This window comes from Populus alba, chromosome 5 (assembly GCF_005239225.2).
Source record: "Populus alba chromosome 5, ASM523922v2, whole genome shotgun sequence".
Lineage (NCBI taxonomy): Eukaryota > Viridiplantae > Streptophyta > Magnoliopsida > Malpighiales > Salicaceae > Populus > Populus alba.
In genome coordinates, this window is record NC_133288.1 from 5,760,213 (window position 1) to 5,780,726 (window position 20,514).

General features: G+C 34.4%; 3 protein-coding genes and 1 pseudogene across 3 annotated transcripts; 1 reads left to right on the forward strand and 3 right to left on the reverse strand.

Annotated features, from left to right (window-relative positions):
* Positions 1 to 2: 2 nt before the first annotated feature.
* Positions 3 to 981, reverse strand: LOC118031693 (PLAT domain-containing protein 3). The gene is made up of 2 exons (XM_035036202.1): positions 823 to 981; positions 3 to 712 (listed from the first exon to the last, which is right to left on the reverse strand). The coding sequence occupies exons 1-2, from the start codon at positions 886 to 888 to the stop codon at positions 269 to 271; spliced, it is 510 nt and encodes a 169-aa protein (XP_034892093.1). The 5' UTR covers positions 889 to 981; the 3' UTR covers positions 3 to 268.
* A 3,038-nt stretch (positions 982 to 4,019) lies between these two features.
* On the reverse strand, positions 4,020 to 4,888 carry LOC118031707 (PLAT domain-containing protein 1-like; annotated as a pseudogene).
* Positions 4,889 to 7,765: 2,877 nt separating this feature from the next.
* On the forward strand, positions 7,766 to 8,805 carry LOC118031718 (NDR1/HIN1-like protein 13). Its single transcript, XM_035036211.1, has one exon. It carries the CDS (start codon positions 7,969 to 7,971, stop codon positions 8,803 to 8,805), a length of 837 nt encoding a protein of 278 aa, XP_034892102.1. The 5' UTR covers positions 7,766 to 7,968.
* Positions 8,806 to 17,238: 8,433 nt separating this feature from the next.
* Positions 17,239 to 20,274, reverse strand: LOC118031727 (probable trehalose-phosphate phosphatase J). The gene is made up of 12 exons (XM_035036224.2): positions 20,064 to 20,274; positions 19,625 to 19,907; positions 19,356 to 19,496; positions 19,189 to 19,260; positions 18,967 to 19,059; positions 18,782 to 18,838; positions 18,575 to 18,676; positions 18,408 to 18,485; positions 18,214 to 18,283; positions 17,896 to 17,966; positions 17,695 to 17,787; positions 17,239 to 17,568 (listed from the first exon to the last, which is right to left on the reverse strand). The coding sequence occupies exons 2-12, from the start codon at positions 19,898 to 19,900 to the stop codon at positions 17,500 to 17,502; spliced, it is 1,122 nt and encodes a 373-aa protein (XP_034892115.1). The 5' UTR covers positions 19,901 to 19,907; positions 20,064 to 20,274; the 3' UTR covers positions 17,239 to 17,499.
* Between the last annotated feature and the right edge of the window lie 240 nt (positions 20,275 to 20,514).

Here is a 20,514-nt window from a genome sequence, read left to right on the forward strand (position 1 = left end):
CATGACCAATCACAACGATTCAAGTTTTATTAGCATTATAAATCCTCCTTTGATCAAAATGACAACTTTCATACATACATGAAGCCATGATCATCTAAGAACCTATAACGATAAGCAAAGTCAAGACATGTTCTTGAAAAACCAAGCACATGAACAACTGTCCAAGTTATTTGCCTCATCAAAAGATGATGGTCAAAGATCGTCGAAGCGTGATCCGACACAACCCAACACCACACACAAATTAACCTTAAGAAAAAAAAAAGGTCTCTCACATGAATGAAGCTCCGGCAGATTTCTTAACATCAGGATAATCACAATAATTCCTAATAGCAGTTAACTCATAAGGCGAAGTATCAAGAGCCAGCCACTGCTCAATGGTGAACTGCTTTTGTGAACAAGCCGCATGGACCCCAGTTGTAGTCACCTCCACGTAGTTAACGTACCAACCATGGCCTGAACCTGACCCATCAGATGTCAAGTTCAATGCACACACTGGTGAACTCAAACATGGTGCTCTTCCACTGAAAATGTCCAAATTGCCCCTCTCGAAGTAGTTGTGACCTGGCTCCATTAGCCCTCCCCATCTCTCAAGATCTGGGACCTCCAAGCCCTTACCATAAGAGTCGTACAGTCTAACGCTTATGATGGAGTCCGTGCCTCCTTTGATGATGGATCCTGTTCTTATGTACACTGTGTATACACAGTCTTCATCCTGCAAGAGATCAAGAAAAAAAGAAAAAAAACGAATGTAACTAAGAATTGGTTTTAACAATGACCAAAAGATGAGAAAGGATTTCGAGAAAGTTTCAGAGGGCAACTTACAGAAAATGCTATGGTGGCGAGGGAGAGGAAGAGGATGAGAGAGAGGTGGAGAGTGGTGACAGACATTATTTTCTTTGTTTTCTTCTTTAGCCGTAGAAATGTGAAAGGCCTGCTTAGTTGAAAGTGGTTTTATAGGGAAGAGGACTTGGAAGCATGGGATGAGTGTGTAATAGCGACTTGTTTGGTTGTGTATAATTAATCTTGCATTGCATAAAAATAATATAATTATAAAAATCTCTTATAAAATTACAATTTATATTGAAGTTTAATATTCATAACAATTTAGATTCTTAAACCATAAAAAAAATCAATAAAAATATTCAATATTTTAAAATTTAATATATTCATAACAATTTACATCATAAAAAAATCAATAAAAAATATATAATTATATATATAATTATTATCATATTTCATTTAATGTCTAAAATAATTTTACATTAAATTTTACAGTTTTATTATTAAATTAAAAAACACAACCATCAATCGCTTAATCCCAAACTTAAATCTTCAACAACAAAATCTCAACCATCACCATATCTATAAAACCAGTTTTAATTTTTATTTTTTTTTATTGTATTTGTCAGGAATCGATATTATTCTTTTAAAAAAATTCAAATAAAGGTATCTCACGCTCCTCCTCAAAACTTGAAAAAAGGAGCAAAAACAATTAGTTTTGAAGAGTAGATTTTTAGGTTAGGATGATGGCTATTATTTAATTCGCAATATGGGAGAGATCTAGTGGGTGTTGGCAGATATCAAGATATGAAGAAAGCTCATTATTTCCATTATTATTCGAAGTGTTATATAACACAAGTCTGTTATGGAGATAACAGAAGATGAGATCCTATCCTAAAGATTAATATACAACTCATATATACTGTCATAATTTATTTTTAAATTATTTCTCATATTTACTTTCAAAAATCAAAAAATATATTCAGACCAAAAATAAAAAATTCTTAAAAAATTAATAACAATGAGAAGAGAATGTCGGAGCGCATAAAAAAATGGCTAGAAATTGATCGAGGAGATTAAAAAATACAAAGATTAAAATTTAAAATTATATTTTTTTACAGACGGAGAGCCTTGTTGACAAAGAAAACTCAATTTAAAGAAAAATATTCAAAATTAGATGTTTATGGACTCAATTAAATTTTATCGAAGGTTTAATTGAATTTATGGAGGGTTTGATTGCAAGAAAAATTGATTTTTAAGTCAATTTAGGTTTCAATTGGAAGAAATTAAAGTTCTGGGGTCAAATTAGAATTTTTTTTAGAGTTGATTTGGTCAAATAAGGGGCTTAATTGCATAAATATTGAAGTTTAATGGCTAATTGGGGACTTGAGTAAATAAATTCAAAATCAAGGACCAAACTGGAAACATGCGTTGAAATATGGGGTTTGAATTGAAGTTCGTCGGGGTAAAATTAAACAAAATTAAAAATTTGAGGTCAATTAGGGGTGTAATTAGAGATAAATCACAAATTAAAGGACGAAAGAGTAATTGGTAGAAAAATATTGTTCATTAGAGGTGAGTAAAAAAATTAAAAAACTGATTAAACCAAAAAAACATTAAAAAAAATAGCCAAAAAAACCGAACCGTGAAAGAAAACTGATCAAACCGATTAAAATTTTAAAAAAACTAACCGGTTCGATTCGGTTTTGGTTTTTTAAGCCTAAAACAAGAAAAACCGAACCGAATTCAAATAAAAAAAAACCGAGCCAAACTGGAAAAAACTGAGTCAAAACCTAGCCAAATAAAAAAAAAAAAACCAATTTAAATCGAGCCAAATCAAAAAAATCAAGCTAAATTAATAATTATTGATAATAAGTTTAAGTGGAGCTAGAGCAGAGATTTTTATGGTGATGAGTTGAAATTCATTAATACAAAGAGTGGTTGAATTCATTGGAGTGGTTGGGTTTGAATTTGATGAGCTTAGAGGTTTTGTCGAATTAGTTTATGTAGTCATTGTAAAAAAAATTGAAGTTTTATTCAATGGATAGAAAGGAGTTATGATACCATGATGGTCGATATCAAGATGCGGAGAAAGGCTCATTATTCCATTACTATTCAAGGTTATATAATACAAGTAAATTATATAGATAATATAAGATAAGATTCTATCATAAAGATTAATATACATCGATAGTTATTAAACCTGAACCGGCCCGGCAGGTCGACCCGGTCGATCCGGTGGCTAGACCGGTTCGGGTTTGTTAAAAGATCGGCTAATACAACAACCTGGTAAAAACCCGGTCAACCCGGCGGGTCGACCCATGACCCGGGTGACCTGGGCAAACCCAGACGAGACCCGGTGGTTTTTTTTTTTCTTTTCAAATGTGGTTTCTGTTAGACTTGGGAAGAAGAAGGTTTTGGCCAAACGACTAGGAGATGACTGAGAGGGGGATGAGGGAAGTTGTGGCCGGACATATCTGCAGTTTCAGGGACGCTATTTATAGTTCTCCCCAACTTACCACAAACCTTAGAATCTCATATACAAGAGCTAATCTTGTGCCAGTGAAAGATAATAAACCCTAAAAGTACAACAATGATGAAGAACATAGCAAATAAGAAAACCCATATAAAGAAAGTGTTTTGATAGCACAAGCCAGTGAAACCGGCTAAAAAAAGGATCATGATTGAGATCCTAATTAATATCAATGGCCGCTCTAAGAATTTCAAATAATCTGTATTGTTGGCTTTATGCTTAGCCATTTCTTTGTTTCTCTTCCCCTATCTGGAACAAGCGTTTCAGATCTCTCTATGCTCTATCTCTTTTTCTTTTTTTATAGTTAATTTTTGGGATGGTCAATTACAACTTACAAGTGAAAAAGAGCATTGAAAGCAACAAAGGTAAAGACATAACGTGTGCAGGTGTGCTATTTAGCTTTATTTGAAGGGATGGCTCATAAATAATTAAATATTATGTATTTGTATGGGTTGACCCATAGAACCCAGAATCCGGTCTCTTAACCGAGTCAATTTCCGGGTTGGATTTCATAACTATGTATACAACTCGTAGATACAATCAGATTTGTGTTTGAAATATTCAAATTAATCAACAATCGGGTTTCAAATGAAAAAGGGCTGGTTCTGATATCAAACTAGTTATTAATTATCTAAGCCAAAAAACTAATAGGTTGGCCTTCCACAACTAGAATATCAACATATCAATATTGATGAATGCAGGAATATTAATTCGAATAAAATATAATTAACTAGAAAAAATAATTATTAAACTCAAATCCAACTATATGTCGATGCCAACATTAAAACACCATTTTTCTTATCAACATAACAGGGATTTTTTTATCCAATTCCACACCTATCACATGCAAAGTAATTAACAGAAGCCTAAGCATCCGAAAAATAACTCACCTTCACATGGAAGAACTTAAAGCGACAGATTTTTTAGCCCGATAATAATCACAATAATTCCTAACAGCAGTTAACTCGTAAGGTGAAGTATCAAGAGCCAGCCACTGCTCAACAGTAAACTTCATCTGTGAACAAGTCGCATGGACCCCAGTGGAAGTCACCTCCACGTAGTTAACGTACCAGCCATGGCCGAAGCCTGACCCATCAGAGGTCAAGTTCAAGGCGCACACAGGTGAACCCAAACATGGTGCTCTCCCACTGAAAATGTCCAGATTGCCCCTCTCAAAGTAGTCGTGACCTGGCTCCATTAACCCTCCCCATGCTTCAATATAGTCTCACGCTTATGATAGAGTCCGTGCCACCTTTGATGATGGACCCTGTTCTTATGTACAGTGTGTATACGCAATCTTCATCCTGCAAGAGATCAAGAAAACAAAAGGAATAAAGGACTGGTTAAAGAAAAAACATTTGAAGAGATATAGATGGCATTATGGGGTTTTAGGAGGGTAACTTACAGAAAAGGCGATGGTGGAGGCGGAGAGGAGGAGGAGAGAGAGGAGGAGGGGGTTGAGTGACATTTTCTTTTTCCTTTTTGGGTTGGGTGTGGAGATGTGGAGGTCTCATTTCGTGGTCTGGGCTGCACTATAGTCTATAGTTGTTTTGTAAGGAAATGACAATAAAGGAAATACAGAAAATGTGAATATGACTATAAAATTGCAAATACGTTTATCCCCAATATAATTTATGGAGCAAGTATATATACGTCCCTTGATCATGTAGCAATTTCTTTTTTGGTAGAAGATCATGCAAAAATTACAAGTGAGAGAAGCCTACAGATTAATTATATCAAAAAATTCCACGAATTATAAGTACATATTTTACATGGCTTTTTTTTTTTTTTAAAAAAAAAAAAACCAACACAAGGCTTGAAATTATATGTAATAATCTCATTACACACACACACACACACATATATATATATATATCTTGAATATCATTAATTTATTTATTGTCAATCTAAAACATCGTTAAAATATAAATTAAATATCAATTATAATAAATCAAGTAAGAAAAATAAAAATATTTTTTAATTATTGAAGATTTTATAAACCAAATAAGTATTTTATTTTATCACTCAACATTTTTTTTTATTCAATGAATTTTTAAAATATACTATAGCTGATTAGTTAAAGAATACAAGAAAGAATTTTTACCATAATGCAATAACTTTAAAAAATTATCATACAATAATATATGTATAATTACAAATAATAATTCATTTCACAAAAAATAAAAAAGATTGCTAGAAGTATAAAGTATAACAGCCACCTGTCCTCTTGGCTTTGTCAAAGTCAATGCAATATTTATGAAATTTCTAGAGAGGCCTTGCCAAGTGTCAAACAAAAAGAAATCGCATGTGGGGACGCATGATGAGAGCGTACACATGCTAAGTGATAAGAGAATGGATTTCCTGGCTATAATTATTGTTTTGGTTGCATCTTCTTTAGTTTTTTCTTTTTTGGCAGAAGAGAGAGATTTCTGGAACTTTTGAAGATTGATCGAGAAGAGGGGAGGGCATATTCTAATGGCACCAAAAAAGGTTCCATGTGAAAGAATCAACAATTAGGTGGCAAGTTCGTCAGTATAATGCTGAGGTTTTTTTTTTTTTTTTTAATGCTTAATCAGTGTTAGAACATAAAGAAAATTGTATTTGACTTTGAATTGTAATATAGTTTTTTTAATAAATAAATTATAAGAAGAGATAGTTGAATGTAGAAGTATTTTTGCATCAAATGATCTATATCTTTGCAGATAAAGATTATAAATTAGAATGAATAGTCTAATAGTTATAAATTTGAATTTTTTTTTTACTTGAATTCAATAATAAGTTTCAATTTTCATTAAAAAAAATATACATTTCCTATTGGCAATTTAGTCAAGAGTCAAGATTAAAATGAAAAGAAACATATAAAATGCAACTTATCTATTAATTACTTTGTAGAATTACATCAAATAAAATAAATCAAAAAAATTCCTTTTCAAAATAGATTTAACAAGAACACCTTTTGAGCTCGAGCTTGGTATTTTGAGCCTAAAGTACAGTAGGGCCCAAAAAGAATGGGCTCAGTCGTGGTAGTTCAAACCCAACGCTCAATGAGAAGCTTGAGCCCACCTCCCTAGAGAGCATGAACTTGGGCAAGGAAGCCCGAGCTTCTACAGGGTGCACGCACAACGTGGACGTGATATGCCCAGCACCTTTGTGGTCTTGAGAGCGCGCCCTGAGCCTAGCATACTTGAGTTTAGATAACACGCCTTGATCTATTTTTTATCTTTAATGGGCCCAAGGCCAACACTTGTCTAAACCCTATGCAAGTTCCTTAATATTTTATACTGATTCGATACATGTTATTTTAAGTAGAATACAATTCAAAATATTATAAAAGTAAAATTATACTTTAGCTCATCTCTCCACAAAATGATAAGATTCTTGAACTATAAATACACCATGAATTTTTAAGTTAAAAGTTTATAATCTCTACAATATTATTATACCTTTTCTCTCTAAAAAATTATTGACTTTACTATCACAAAGGTCCAATATCATTTAAAAGGAATCCTTTTGTAGATATCAATTACTAGTCACCTAGCTTACCAGACATCACCTGCTACTACAATAGCTATCGATTACCTGACTTACTAGATATCACTTGCTACTAGTTATCAATTATCTAAGCTTTTCATGTCAAGTTACCAAATACTTTGACCATAAAAAATGAATCAATTTGTTTGAATTAAGAAATCATCCAATTATTCAATGCATTAATTTTATTTCTAAATATCTTGGATTTTAAAACTTGCCAATTAGAAAAAAAATATTTTTATATCTTTTTGCTTGCTTAAAATATTTATTATTCAATTAAATTTATAAACTAAATAATAATGTAAAAAATAAGAACGAAAGGATTGTAATGGTTAATAAATAATTTATTGGACACAATTGAAAGAAGGTTCAAATATCCTCCCGTGCATGCCTTCCCTTGTAACTTAAAAAGGAAAAAAAAAAAAAAACAAGAATGAAAAAGCTTTTGGAAGTGTTGGGCCTTTGGGTGCTTAGGGCTATAGCCGAGCCAGGCGAGAGTAAGAAATGACGAGATGCCCAAACTAGGCCTGCTGATATCAGATTTAGATGGGCTGTAATTATTAAAACTATAGTTTAATCTGTAATATTGTAATCTGTTGCCTTGTAGATCTGGGCCTGGCCTGACCTCTCTTTCAGTTAAATATAACACTTTCAGATTTTGTGCTGTGTGACAAAACCTGCCACAGAAGAATGAAATATATCTCGACATGACCGAGGCTAGCTGTTGGGATGCAACAAAAAGCCATTAATTAATGGGCATAAGTGGAAAATTTCTTCAGGCACATATTAGTAAAGATCTTAATTAGGAATCCTTAATTAATTACAAGAGGGACAAAGCGTAAATCTGAAACCCTGATCTCTCCCCTTTGACCAAGTAAAGATCTAAAAATAAGCTCAAATTGATGATATACCAATGCTTTTTCCTTACCAAACTTATAGTACTTACGTGTTGTCAATCTCCAATTCCAACCTTGTTTCTTTCCTCTTATCTCTAATGCTACCCATCAACAGCTCAGGCAACAACCTCCTCCCATGCAAACCCTAACTTTCTTCGTTGCACGTCATTACCATTTACCCTTGCCACCCTAACCTCCTCCCTTTTGCCCGCCGCTCCCCATCTCCAAATGGAGGAGCGGGTCTCAAATGAAAGTGGTGACAAAAGCGACGAGCCTCCTCTCCACAGTACTAGATCCCCACCATCCGGCAGTGACCTTATTCCCAAAGCAAGACGATTCCCATCACGCAAGAAATCCATCAAACACCCATCTCCCGAAGCCATTGAATCTGAAACCTATATTATTCAGATCCCGAAAGATCAAATTTTCAGCACTCCATCACCAGAAAATGCTATAATTGCGGAACGCCACCGCCTTCCACAGAAGAAGGAGAGGTCATGTTGCAACCGTTGGCTGTGCATCATTGTTGCATTGATCTTGCTTGCTCTCATTATTGGCATACTCGCCTGGACATTTCACATTCTTTTTACCCCTAAAGTCCCTCTCTTCACCGTCGTGAATGTTGCTGTCAAAAAACCGCTTTCTACTCATAAGAAAACACATCCTGGGTACCAAATCACATTCGAAACAGAGAACCCAAATGGAAGGTTGAGCATTTCTTATGGTAACAAAGGGGATGCCACGTTATCATACAAGAACCACAAGATTGGTGCAGGAAAATTCCCTGAGGTTGATCAAGACGCTGATAGTTCAAAAAGCATCGAGTTAGGTCTATCTGGCTCAAGTGGACCGTTGCCTCACGACGTTGAAACGAGCATCCAAGACAAAAGGGGGAAAAAACATGTATCATTATCAATAAAAATGGATGTCCCAGTCACAATGAAAGGTCTCGGGGGAATTAAATTACGGCGTAAGGAAATCAATGTTGTTTGTTCTTTCAAGGTGAGCTCTTTGGGGGCAGGTAAGGATGTTCTCTCTCAAAAATGTCAGTCCAAATTCAAGTAGATGGTGCTGATCATATCAATGATGATGATCACACTGCAGTAGTAACCATCGATGTTATGCAAATTGATTTAATACTTCGGGTCCTGTAGTATTTTCCATTCATTCGAATGTTATTTTATGTTGATTATTCCAGTTGGTGGGATCGATGGACTTCATATATATATAGACACACACACACACACACACATAGACTTATAGTTTCGTTTTATTTCTCCAGGAAAACTAATCATATAATAATCACTTGTGGCTATAGTCTAATTCTTTGCATGGTCTTCTCTGTAAATTTATGCATTTCCCCTGTCTCTTGATGCAAAAGGTGATGGCGCGTCCCATTTTTATTCTCTAGATGACCACCCATGCATCCAGAATTTATATATATATCGATTGATTATGCCTCTCTTCGTAACAAAATTTTGGCATCACCTGTTGATTTGCTATTGGGGCAAAATGAATTGTGCTTATCTTTCTACCAATTTATCATCTTGAACTTAGATAATGGATGGCCCACCTATGATGAAGCCCAATTAAAATCTTGAAATTTTGGAAGTCCAGTACTTAACAACTCCATGTCCTCCACGGTCTAAATGAAGTAAAACTAAGTTCGTTTCTCCTGCGGACTTTTTTTTTTTTCTTTTCCTTTTTTCATTTTTAATGTGAAATAAATTCTGAAAAAATAAGTTAATAGAAAATATCTTATCAATTTAAATAGTATTAATTAGAAGAAAATAACTTATTATTATGTTGGGGATTTTTTTTTTAACACTATTATTATAACTCATGGTATTCATCAATATCATTACAATCATTACCGCTATTATATTATCATTATCGTCACCGCCATCAATACAACCATAACTCATGACCACAACCATTATTTTATATCATTTTATTATATATAATTATCAATCACTATTGTTATTATTACCACACTATAGTCGTTGTTACCAATACCATATCTTTATTATTAAAATAACTATATTTTTTTTTTATTGTATCATCACTACTACGATAACAATCATTATCCAATTATCATCAATATTATTAATGATTTGTTTTTTTTGGTGCATTCAAATAAAAAAATCATTTTTCAGGAAAATATCTTTTTTTTTTTAAATAGAAAAATGGGATAAAATGTGGTGACATCCGAGGAGATTTTGGATCAGTTCGAGGCCTAAAGTCCATCAACATGTTTCATTTGAGGACAAAACTTCTGATCACAAATAGGCACGACGGTGGGCCCATTCGGCAGCCAATGGGCTCAATATACTGTTTGACACGGCCACACTCCAACTGCCCAGATGTACACGCGAAAAAGAAAAGAAAATAGTGAGAGGTTAGATTAATTTGCTATGTAGGCTTACTGACACTAGAGACGTTAAAATCATTGACGAGAAATGATAAATAGCACTGCACATCATGACGCCTAAATGTTGTAGAGATTCATAGTGGTTTATAATTAAAAAAAAAAACTATACAAATTGAGATTTATACATCAGATATGGATCGTGGGATATTTTCATAATTTGATAATTTTCCTTATTAATTGTATGTGCCTGATAAGTACTAGATATAAGAAACAAGGTCTTAAATTCAATCTCGAGTCATTTTCCTTCAAAAGATTATAGTTAACAGCAAAAAGGAGATCGCCAAAGTAGAACAATTATTGTACTTTGCACAGGACATTGTCAAGAAAGCAAGTAGCTTAAAGGGAGTGGTACTTTGAAGGAAGTCTTTGATTTAAAGCAAGAAAACTTTAGCAGAGCATTAGCTGTATAGAACCGTGGAGAATGCAGGCTTTTGAGGAGGTTGGACGGGTGGGTTTCACTTTACCTCTTTCTTGCTCGCACTTGCACTTGGTTAGTTGGGAAAAATTGATCCCTCTTTGTATTGGGTTCGTTCTTTAATTATAATTTGTCATATACACGTTGCTTTTTCTCTTTTCTCCTTTCTTTTTTCTTGTTTAATTTTAATTATTAGCCTATAAAATTAAAAAGTCAAGCTAAGTCCTTTTCATTAATCTCAGGTCAATTTATCTTCGCCCACCTTGGTTGGTAGCATGCATACCCTCAGTGCCCTCAATCATTTGGTTTTTCATATTATTAATGTTGTTGTTATTATTTTTTATTATTAATGTTGTTGTTGTTATACATTTTATATAAAAACTAGTTGTAATTTTTATGTTGAGATATTTATTTGATATAGTATTAAAATTTTACTAACTAAACAGTTATAATTTCAAATTTTATTACCTTTATTTTCTCTTTTAATTAAAATTAATTAATAACACAAAATAATATGATATGTATACATTCTAAATTTAAAAAACTTTTATTTAAAAGGATATATTTAAAAATAATATAAATTTTATTTTAAAACTTTACTCAAGAATTTAAACTTTTAAATTTATACAAGTCTTTGACGGTTTGCACTTACATCTATAAATCTTTATTGGTTTTGTGGAAATTAAAAGAAAACTTTTGACGGACGCTATATAATATTTGCAAAACAACAACGATTATTTTAATTCCTCTCATAGGTATAAATGAAATTTTATTAAAAGTGTGTTAATTAGGAATATGATGTAAACCGTGTTACTTTTAAATTTAATATTTTTTGGTTAAAAATAATTTTTTTTAATTTTTCAAATCGTTTTGATGTATTCATATAAAAAATAATTTTTTATTTAAAAAAAATTAATTTTAATATATTTTTAAATAAAAAATATTTTAAACCATCACATATTTCTAAATTTGGATGAAGTTTAGAATGAATGATTCTAAGTTTTTTACTCACTGAGGAAAAAAAAAGAAAAAAAAGAAGAGAGAGTGACATCTTAGTTTTCATATGCACGAACAAACCATCTGCTTTAATTCACTACTCGATGTCCAATGTTGGTTTAGGGTTCTAGCTTCAATCGATAATAATTGTTGCTTCAGTTCCCCGCATCCATTATCTATAATGCATTTTAAAATTCGTAAGTTTGGTTTCATGCATAGACTACGCCAAACCAGACAGTTCCCAATTATCCATCCCCTTTCTCATGCATCAATACTTTTCATATATGTCAGAGAGGTTCTAGCTGGAGGGGGACGTCGGCCTATGGCTATGAACCATGCGCAGATAGGCTCTGCTCATATGTTCCCTCTAACAGGGGCATCTGGGACACGTGCATCCATGTGACCATTGGGTTTTGGCACATACAGCCAATAACTAGGTTCCTTTTCTTTATGGTTTCAAATTCGTGTTTTATAATTATTTATATGATAGTTATAAGATTTAATAATTGTTAATTTTTAAATTTATAAAATTAATTAAAATATATGCAAGTTGGCTCAAATATTGATATTAATAATAATAATAAAAAATATTAAATTAAATAATTTATGAACACAAAGTTTATAAAACTGAACTAAACAATATTTGTATTGAATCTACTAGGTTGCTAGTTTGTTGTTATATATATATATATATATATCATACAAACTTGCTCGCTAAACCGGGGGTGGGAGGCTGATCCTAGGGTTGATCCTTGAGGTTCCACACCTAATCTGACTCCAAATCATACATCCATATCATGGAAATTAACTAGTTTTTAAAACTTATGTCTTTTGGTTTTTGAAAATTCATTGTCAATCACCCACCCCGGACTGGAGCAAACTAAAGCAATCTTTATGAATAAACTAATGGCTTATTGATAAATTGAGCAACTCACTGAAAGTAACTATGTCAAGTGCATAAGGTGTTGATGTCCAGCTTGAACTCATCACAAAGTCTTTTGAAAATATACAGATTAATCTTTTGAGAGAATTGTAAAATAACAAAGGGGTCATTTAGTAATGCCCCGAGCTTTGGAGGAGGGGCCTGGTGCATAAATGAACAGCTTTTGGGTTTGTATGTGCAGCACCATGTTGGATCTCTTATCTTTACTATCTAAACAAATATTTTTTATTGCTTTATATATTAGCCATCCTTTTTATCTTATTAATTTAGTCTCCTCAGAATTCTTACATATCATTATAAAAGTCATCACACTACAGATATAAGATGGCAATGAGTCGTCATTCTACGTCAATTCTTGAGTCACCATATGCTGGCCCATGATCTTGGTATTGGAAGGAGAAACTAATGTATTATCAAGGCAGGCGAACTCATCAATATTTGATCTTGTTAATTAAACCAAAGTTAAACACTCAATGTTGGTCCAAGGAAGAGGATTGTTTTCAACAATCATGTGTGAAGGTAGACATGAACTAGATCCATAATAAAGCCAAATAAGCCATATCCTTGCAAGAATTAATGGTTTCATCTATGTTCTCCCATATAAATTTGATAGTTTGATAGAGATAAAGTGATGAGTATTGGAAAAAGGACGGGAGGTTCATAATTAGGGAAAAGAAATCAGCAGGGGGTTGCCAACTGCTTGAGGAAACATGTTGGTAGTATTTTTTTTTTCTAATATCTTAATATTTTTTTATGATAGAATATATTTTTTTACCCCTGTAGCCGCAGGCATACAAACTAATGAGATCCAAAATAGGCATCCCTTTCCGACGACAATGTACTCGAATGTAGTGAGGAGAGGAGATGGTGAGTTTACCGGTCAGAGTTGTTGCATTGGTGACAGCCGCGTGTGCTTCCTTCCCTACCAATAATTGAAGCTTAAAAGACTCTAGTTTATTTCAGTTAAGGCGCCAATGATGGATGTGGAACCTAGTGGACTCCATCTTTCCACGTCCAAAAGAAACCGAGCTTGTCAAAGCTTGGAGCCATGTTGCTGTCTCTGTACAAAAATTCGTGTGTTTTTTTTTTTTTCTCACATCAAACATACCTCCTTGAGTGGATTCCAACTCCTCATTCAACCATAGATTCCCTTGCCCTAGTGGTGGGCTTCCCTTTCAAGAAGCTAACCGAAACGTTTATCCTTTTCCGTCTCCTTTGAAAGCCAGAAAAAAAACAAAAAAACAGGAGGTTCCATTCATCTCTAAGGTGGGGCTCCTACAAATCTGAGTACCCAATGGGGGTATAGGCCTGTTCTAATGTTCGTAAGCAATGACACTTCAATTCCCATCACCTAAGTTCTAAATGATTAATATCACTTGAGCTTATGTATTAGACTTGTTATTTGAGGGCGTTTCTATTCAACCTGCCAAGTTCAACCGCTTTTTGATCATGTGCAAATAATATCTAGTCAATTCATATTATTGCGACTTTAAATTATTAAACTGTTTCGACAGACGAAAAAATAAAGATCTGAATTACTAAATTCGCACGACTTCTGTCGTATTATGGTGCCTACTCATTTTTCTACTCATAAAAGTGTATCCCCGAAGCATATATTAAAATCCTTTCCAGATCTTTCTTCTTAATTCCTTGTCCGAGAAAGGCTGTATATGTCCATCTTTGGTACGCCAAATGGAGCCAGGGATCACCTAACCAAGCAAATATCTAGATTTGATTACCATATATAGTCCTTTACATAATAGTATTATATATTTCTAATAAATGCCTCTCTTGAATGCTTTCGCTCACATAAATTTGTTTACGAGGAAAGGATTCTGAGTATTTGAACACAGCTAGAGCCATTTTAAACCACAGCCTTACAATCCTTAATCAATTTGTGTCCACTAAGAGAGAAGACGCGTCATGTATGGAGTCATGGACATGTAGAACAGAAAAGGCCTTCTCTGATTCTTGTGGATATCAATTCCATGGATGCCGTTTTGGGGGAGGTTAGGCAGTCTCCTGGAATCTGTGGAAGTAGCAAAGAAAGGAAGCTAACCTAGCCACTAGAGTCAATAATTCCCTATGTTGTAACAATTATTGATCCATGATCACATAGGGGGGTGGATATAAAATCCACCTTGATATATAGTATCAGTACTGTTTACCAGAACGTGCATGAGATATTGTAGCTAGCTTCGATCATAGTACATGGTATTAATTATTATTAGTATATATATCTATGCAGTGGTTAATTAAATCATGATTCGTACATCCTGGCTTCAAGGTAAGCATCATGTCTTCATTCAGATAAAAAGATCAGGGAGACCCAAGAGCTGCTGTAGCGTGGTGTAAAGAAGGAAAAACAAAAACAAAACTGAAAATAGGATTGAACGTCCACAATTCTTTTGGATCATCCGTCTCATGGGTCTCTCCTTTTGACTCAGCATGAAGATAATTTAAAGTAAAAGAGGAAAGTTTAATCTATAAAATGGGGCCTTGACATTACCACATCTCCAAATGAACCAATCATGATGGAAACGATAAATGATGGAAACGATAATCTTATCTCCAAATTAAGGATTTGTCAGTGAGCTAGCTATGATAAGTTCCATCTACATCCCTTTTGCTTTTCTTACATTGCATTTTCTAGTAAATTCTGAGTCTGTAATGAGTGAGTTGTCCCTCCTTTTGCGCTAAAATACAGATCCATGTCAACTTTATTGGTGTTGATGCTAAAGAATGTTAATAAATAGTCATTGATCTGTACTAAATATGGTTAAGGTGGTCTCTCATATAAAACCAATAATGCATGTTTGTGTTTTTACATGGCCAACCTATATATACTCTTGGGAAGATAAAGCCTTTTCATTTTCTTTGGTCAGAAAATTTGCCATACAAGGTTCTCTTTCTTTGTAACTGGTGATTTATTAGCCCTACCCTTTTCTTTTATACGACCACATTTCTTCCAAACTTGTAGACAGTATGTACAAACAGTCTTGTAGTCCTTCATGAGGGATTATTGAGTGCATGTGGAGAAAGCAGCAAATCAAAGGAAACGCGGCCTCAACCCTGTAGTACAAACAGTCTTCTAGTCCTTTGAGGTTCTTCTAAACGATCCATTTTAGGATTTGAAAAGCAGTTTCCCCGAAGGTACCTAGCTCTCTCCTTCAACCCTGTAGGACCAGGGCTAGCCTTGGAACTTATGAGGAAAGGAATTGTCTCAAAACCGGCAACCTTGGGCTCAAAGACCTTTCTCTTAAAAGCATATTGTTTGTTAAAACTTGTACATTATTGAGCAAAATGTACCAAAAATTCAAGGTAACTATGATGTAAGATGTGGGAGGCTCTTTCTTCCAGAAAGTTCCCTTTGAACTAAACATTTCAAGCGCATAGAAGAAAGATGTAGATTAATTGTAAGAGCCTTGCGTTCTTTCCGTGATATACTTCAATTATCAATCCCATCACTTTTACAAAATCTTCTTTCCAACCATTTAAGTTTCCAAAAAGAATTGATTGCAAAACTTTGCAGTTTTCTACATATAAACTAAGAAAGGCATTAATGGAAGATGATTTAAGTTATTTGTCCATATCAACACATCTTGGGGCCTAGCTAGTTTAAGATTTGAGGTCCCAAAACACATGCGCATGGGTTTGAGTCAAAGCATGCCAAGCTGCATTGGCTGGACCTAGAAAATAAAAATGGTAAAAATAATGTGAGGCCACACATATTTATTAGTGCTAACCAAATCCAAACATCTTTTTTTTTTTTTTCAAATATATGAAATGCCACACGCACTCATAAATTATTCATCAAGCTAGCTTTTGTAATCGATCAGATTTAAACTATTAGATGATGCATAGACATTAAAATATGTTGTTACATCCTTCTCCTAGAATATCATAAATCGCAAGGTTGTGAAACAAAGAAAATCAAATCTGGTCAAATACTACCTTTGAATTTTTGGTTAACATGAATTCAGTCCACAACTTTTTTTTAAATCTGATTTAGATCCTTAACTTTTCATTTTCTTTCTTTCTTTTATCAAAGCCATCCCTCCGTCCATTTTACCATCCAATCTGTGAAGTTTGACTGGGCATTCACCCTTTATATAACGCGACATGTGGATTAAACAAAAGAAATAAAAACTTAATTAAACTTATCGGATGATATATTTGCAGATGATAGAAAGGCTCGGGATCTAAATCAGATTAGAAAAGGGTTAGGGATTCAGTTTCTATTGACTGAAAGTTAAGTTCATGATAGTTCTTGACCACTTAGCCAGTTAGGATATTTCATCATGAAAACTGAAGAAGCTAATATTGAAGACCGTAACTTGAAAGTAATTTCGAGCTGCGGGTTGACATGAGTTTGGTTCCCACATACATTTCCTTAGACATGACGTCTGGATGGCTGGGAGTGGACTCGTGCTCACATAATAATGGAGTACTCGCCAATAATATTGTAAAATATGATCGGTGAATTTCGATCATTCAGAGGGATTTATCATTCTTACAAATATCCTTAATTTGCCCAAAGAAGTTTATTATGAATCTTAAAAAAAGAAAATTATTGTTTAAGCAGACCATGTGAGGAGCTACAGTTAATATTGATTAATTATTAGGTTTGGTTATGGAGATTGCAGTTTCACATATACACACTCAATTTAAAAATAAATCTTCAATTTTTATGATGTATCTGCTCGAGTCATGTAGAAAGAGAGATCAAAATATCTATGCATTTAGATTAATTACTTGCAAGTTACAGATCTTAATTTCCCCTTGTACCCAGCTGGCTAGTTACTACAAGGCCTCTCATGTCAAGAAAAGAGTCATGTTTTTTCCCTTACTATTTTCTTGTTCATATTTTTTTAACCTGAACAAGAACTTACATAGTCTAACATCGATCCCACCTTAATTACATTTCTTGAAGGGGTGGTTTTATATGTACTGTTTCGATTTTCCTACGCCATCTTAAACCCTTGACTGCCTTTGAAAGGCTAGCCGTTTCCACTGCACCAAACGTTGCAAAAAATCCATGACCTGTGGGAATATCCAAAACTCATTAGCTATATGACTAGCTAGCAATGCATTACTCAAAAGAGAAAAGCATACAGAAAGTGAAATAGATAAATTAGAGCAATTATGCATGTTTTGGATGCTACTTGCCTGGGTGGGTTCTTGTAGGGAATAAGATGCACTAGTGTCCTTGGGCAATTTAGAGACCAAGATACCAAAACCTTGTCCTCTCTCTCTCAGCACCTAACAACAGTAAAAAAAAAAAAAAACATCATTAACCTAAAAAGACCTAGATTTAATGTAAGTTTGATAAAGAAAGAGGACTTTGTCTTTATTTTAAGCATTGGATACCTTAAATGCATCCTCGTCTGTTCTATCATCTCCAATGTAAACAGGAAAAACATCAGTACAATTGGCGAATCCTGTAAGAGAGATTAATGATTATTAGAGATTAGGTAATAAACTATTCAACACTATAATATGTCTGGCTCTTACAATTTAAAGTGTATGTATATACATATCTAGTGGGGGTGATCACTTCTTTTTAAACACCGTGATTTCTTTCTCTTCTTTGTTTTTTGGGTTCTTCAGATAGAAGCTTTACAATTTTTTGAGTAGGTGATTATTATCGATCAAGCACAGGAAAGAAAAGGGAAAACAAGACCTTACCAAGAGATTCTAACAAAAATTCAAGAGCCTTTCCTTTGTCCCATTTAATGGTAGGGCGGATTTCTAAAACCTGTGCAGAAGAAGGTGGTATGGAAAGTGAGGCATCTCTTTAATTATATATATGCTCACCACATACATTATAAAACTAATAAATAAAATACAAGATTGTTGATTTATTAGATGCCACGCCGCACCTTTCTTCCATGAGAAAGTCGAAGCTTTGGGTACTCCTTCAACACTGACTTGACTACCTGAGCCAGTCCACTCCATTTCTGTATTTTTCATGCATCGCAGTTCGTAAAAATTAGTTTTAATATAACAGTAACAACATAATGATATTTTCTTGATGCTCGATTCCTACCTTCTCATCAACGCAGCGATAGTGCACAGAGAGACAGAATTTGTTATTTTCCACCTTGGCCCCTGGTGTTGTTTTAGTTTTCTCTACCAGTTCTTTGTAAACCTGAAAACCCATTACCAGAAAACAAAAAATGTAAATATCCTCCAATCTTTTATTTATTTTCTTTGTAGTAATAACTTGTACATCTTACCCAAGTAATTACATTACCTCATCTATCATTGGAAGAAACTCACTGCCAGCTTGAAAAACAACACCTTCACTGCCCTGAAGAAGACAACATAAAAGACAAACCAATTTCTATCATTTTGTGAAAGGAGAAGATATATAGAGAAAATTAATCAAGCTATATTTACATGATGGTACTTGAAAATACAGTTGTAACGCTCACTCACTTTCTTGTATTTGCTGCCTTTGGCTGGTCCTTTGATGTCCATGCCATGGCTTCCAGCATAGTACAGTTCTGCTAACCGTACAAAGTTATACACCTATAAAATATGGTCAGAAGTCACAAAGTTTAGCACGGGAAAAAAAGGAGAAGAGCCAAAGTAATCTGTACTTACTGGCCTAACATTATTGAATTCGAAAGAGGGAAAAAAAAGAGGCTTAAAATGTACCTTGTCTCTGCATCTCCCACTCACTATTGCAGTAGGAAAAAATCTCGCAAGCTTTCTCACTGTTGCTCTCATCTAATTTTTCCCCAACACAAACTTCAGTTACAATATAAAAAAAGAAAAAGGGGAAGAGGGAAGAGGAGATGTACAGAGAAGAACTAGATACCAACCTGCTTGGACATGAAAGCTCTATCTGGGTCATCAACGATAGGAGAAAGTGTGCCATCATAGTCCAAGAACATAACTATTTGCTTTCCTTTGGAGGCATCAATTATCTGCTCAAACATCTCCAGTGCTGATGGGTGGTGAAGCTGCAATCACCACATTAAAAACCAGGAGTCATCATTTGATCATGTCTAAAAGTCCTTCCCTGAGGTTTATATTAGTTAAAGATTGGTTTTTCTATTTTTGCTTTAGGGCTTTTTGTGCGTGTACTCACAATCCATGAGCTTTGGTCGTCATTAACAGAAGGTGTGGACTTGACATGAGTAGGAGATGAGGTTCTCGTGGAATTAACCCAAGCATTTAATCTTGCTTCTCCACTGATTTCAAGATTCTTTAAAAGTTTCTTTCTGGAAATAGTGATGTAACCACCAGGAGCCGCCGGAGGCTTCTGCGCGGCCGTGGTGAAGATAGAGGAGTTTGTTACATGCACTGTGATTGCCAAGTTGATTCCAGAGTTAGTATCAGCCACTACCACATTTTGGTTTGTCATCTTTCCACTACAAAAAAAAAAAAAAAAAAAAAAAACCCAGAATCACATTTCCTTCCAAATTATTGCAAACAAGAATTTGAAGACAATCAAGATTATCAAATCAAGAATCTAGAAAAACCCATTAGGGAAAACTACACCTACATAAGGTCCTTGAATTATATACCTTACGAGAAGATACTGATATTCGAAGGTACAACAAAACTTAGTGAAGAAGAGAAGGAGGAATTAAAACAGAGTACTCTGTTTTATAACTCTTTAAGCTTCAAGAAGAAATACAGAGAACAAACAAGACAGACAGGGAGAGAGAGTGTAAAACAGAGAAGAAGGCAAACGGTTCCCAAAGTTTTGTAGAGAGAGAGGTAATGTATGCTTGCAAGAGAGACAGCCCAATGGTCGATTTATAGTTGCAACAAGACGGACGAGAGGGCCACAATGTGCATCCTCTCTCCTTCCCAAGCTCCAAGCCGTGGGACCCTCTGAGGGGTGGAACCCACAAAGCTGGCCCAGACCCTAAATCCTGAAGCGGGACCCACATTTGGCTTCGTCCCCTAGCCGTCTCCGTAAACACCTTGCCAGCTAACAGATTAGGACGTGGAAGACATTCTTTGGATGAC

Coding starts and splice junctions, on each gene's coding strand:
- LOC118031693 (XM_035036202.1), bottom strand. CDS start 888: ATGTCTGTCACCACTCTCCACCTCTCTCTCATCCTCTTCCTCTCCCTC. Junction 713..822: donor TCGCCACCATAGCATTTTCT/GTAAGTTGCCCT, acceptor GATCTCTTGCAG/GATGAAGACTGTGTATACAC.
- LOC118031718 (XM_035036211.1), top strand. CDS start 7,969: ATGGAGGAGCGGGTCTCAAATGAAAGTGGTGACAAAAGCGACGAGCCT.
- LOC118031727 (XM_035036224.2), bottom strand. CDS start 19,900: ATGACAAACCAAAATGTGGTAGTGGCTGATACTAACTCTGGAATCAAC. Junction 19,497..19,624: donor ACGACCAAAGCTCATGGATT/GTGAGTACACGC, acceptor TGGTGATTGCAG/CTTCACCACCCATCAGCACT. Junction 18,284..18,407: donor GACTTTCTCATGGAAGAAAG/GTGCGGCGTGGC, acceptor TCTTCTGCACAG/GTTTTAGAAATCCGCCCTAC.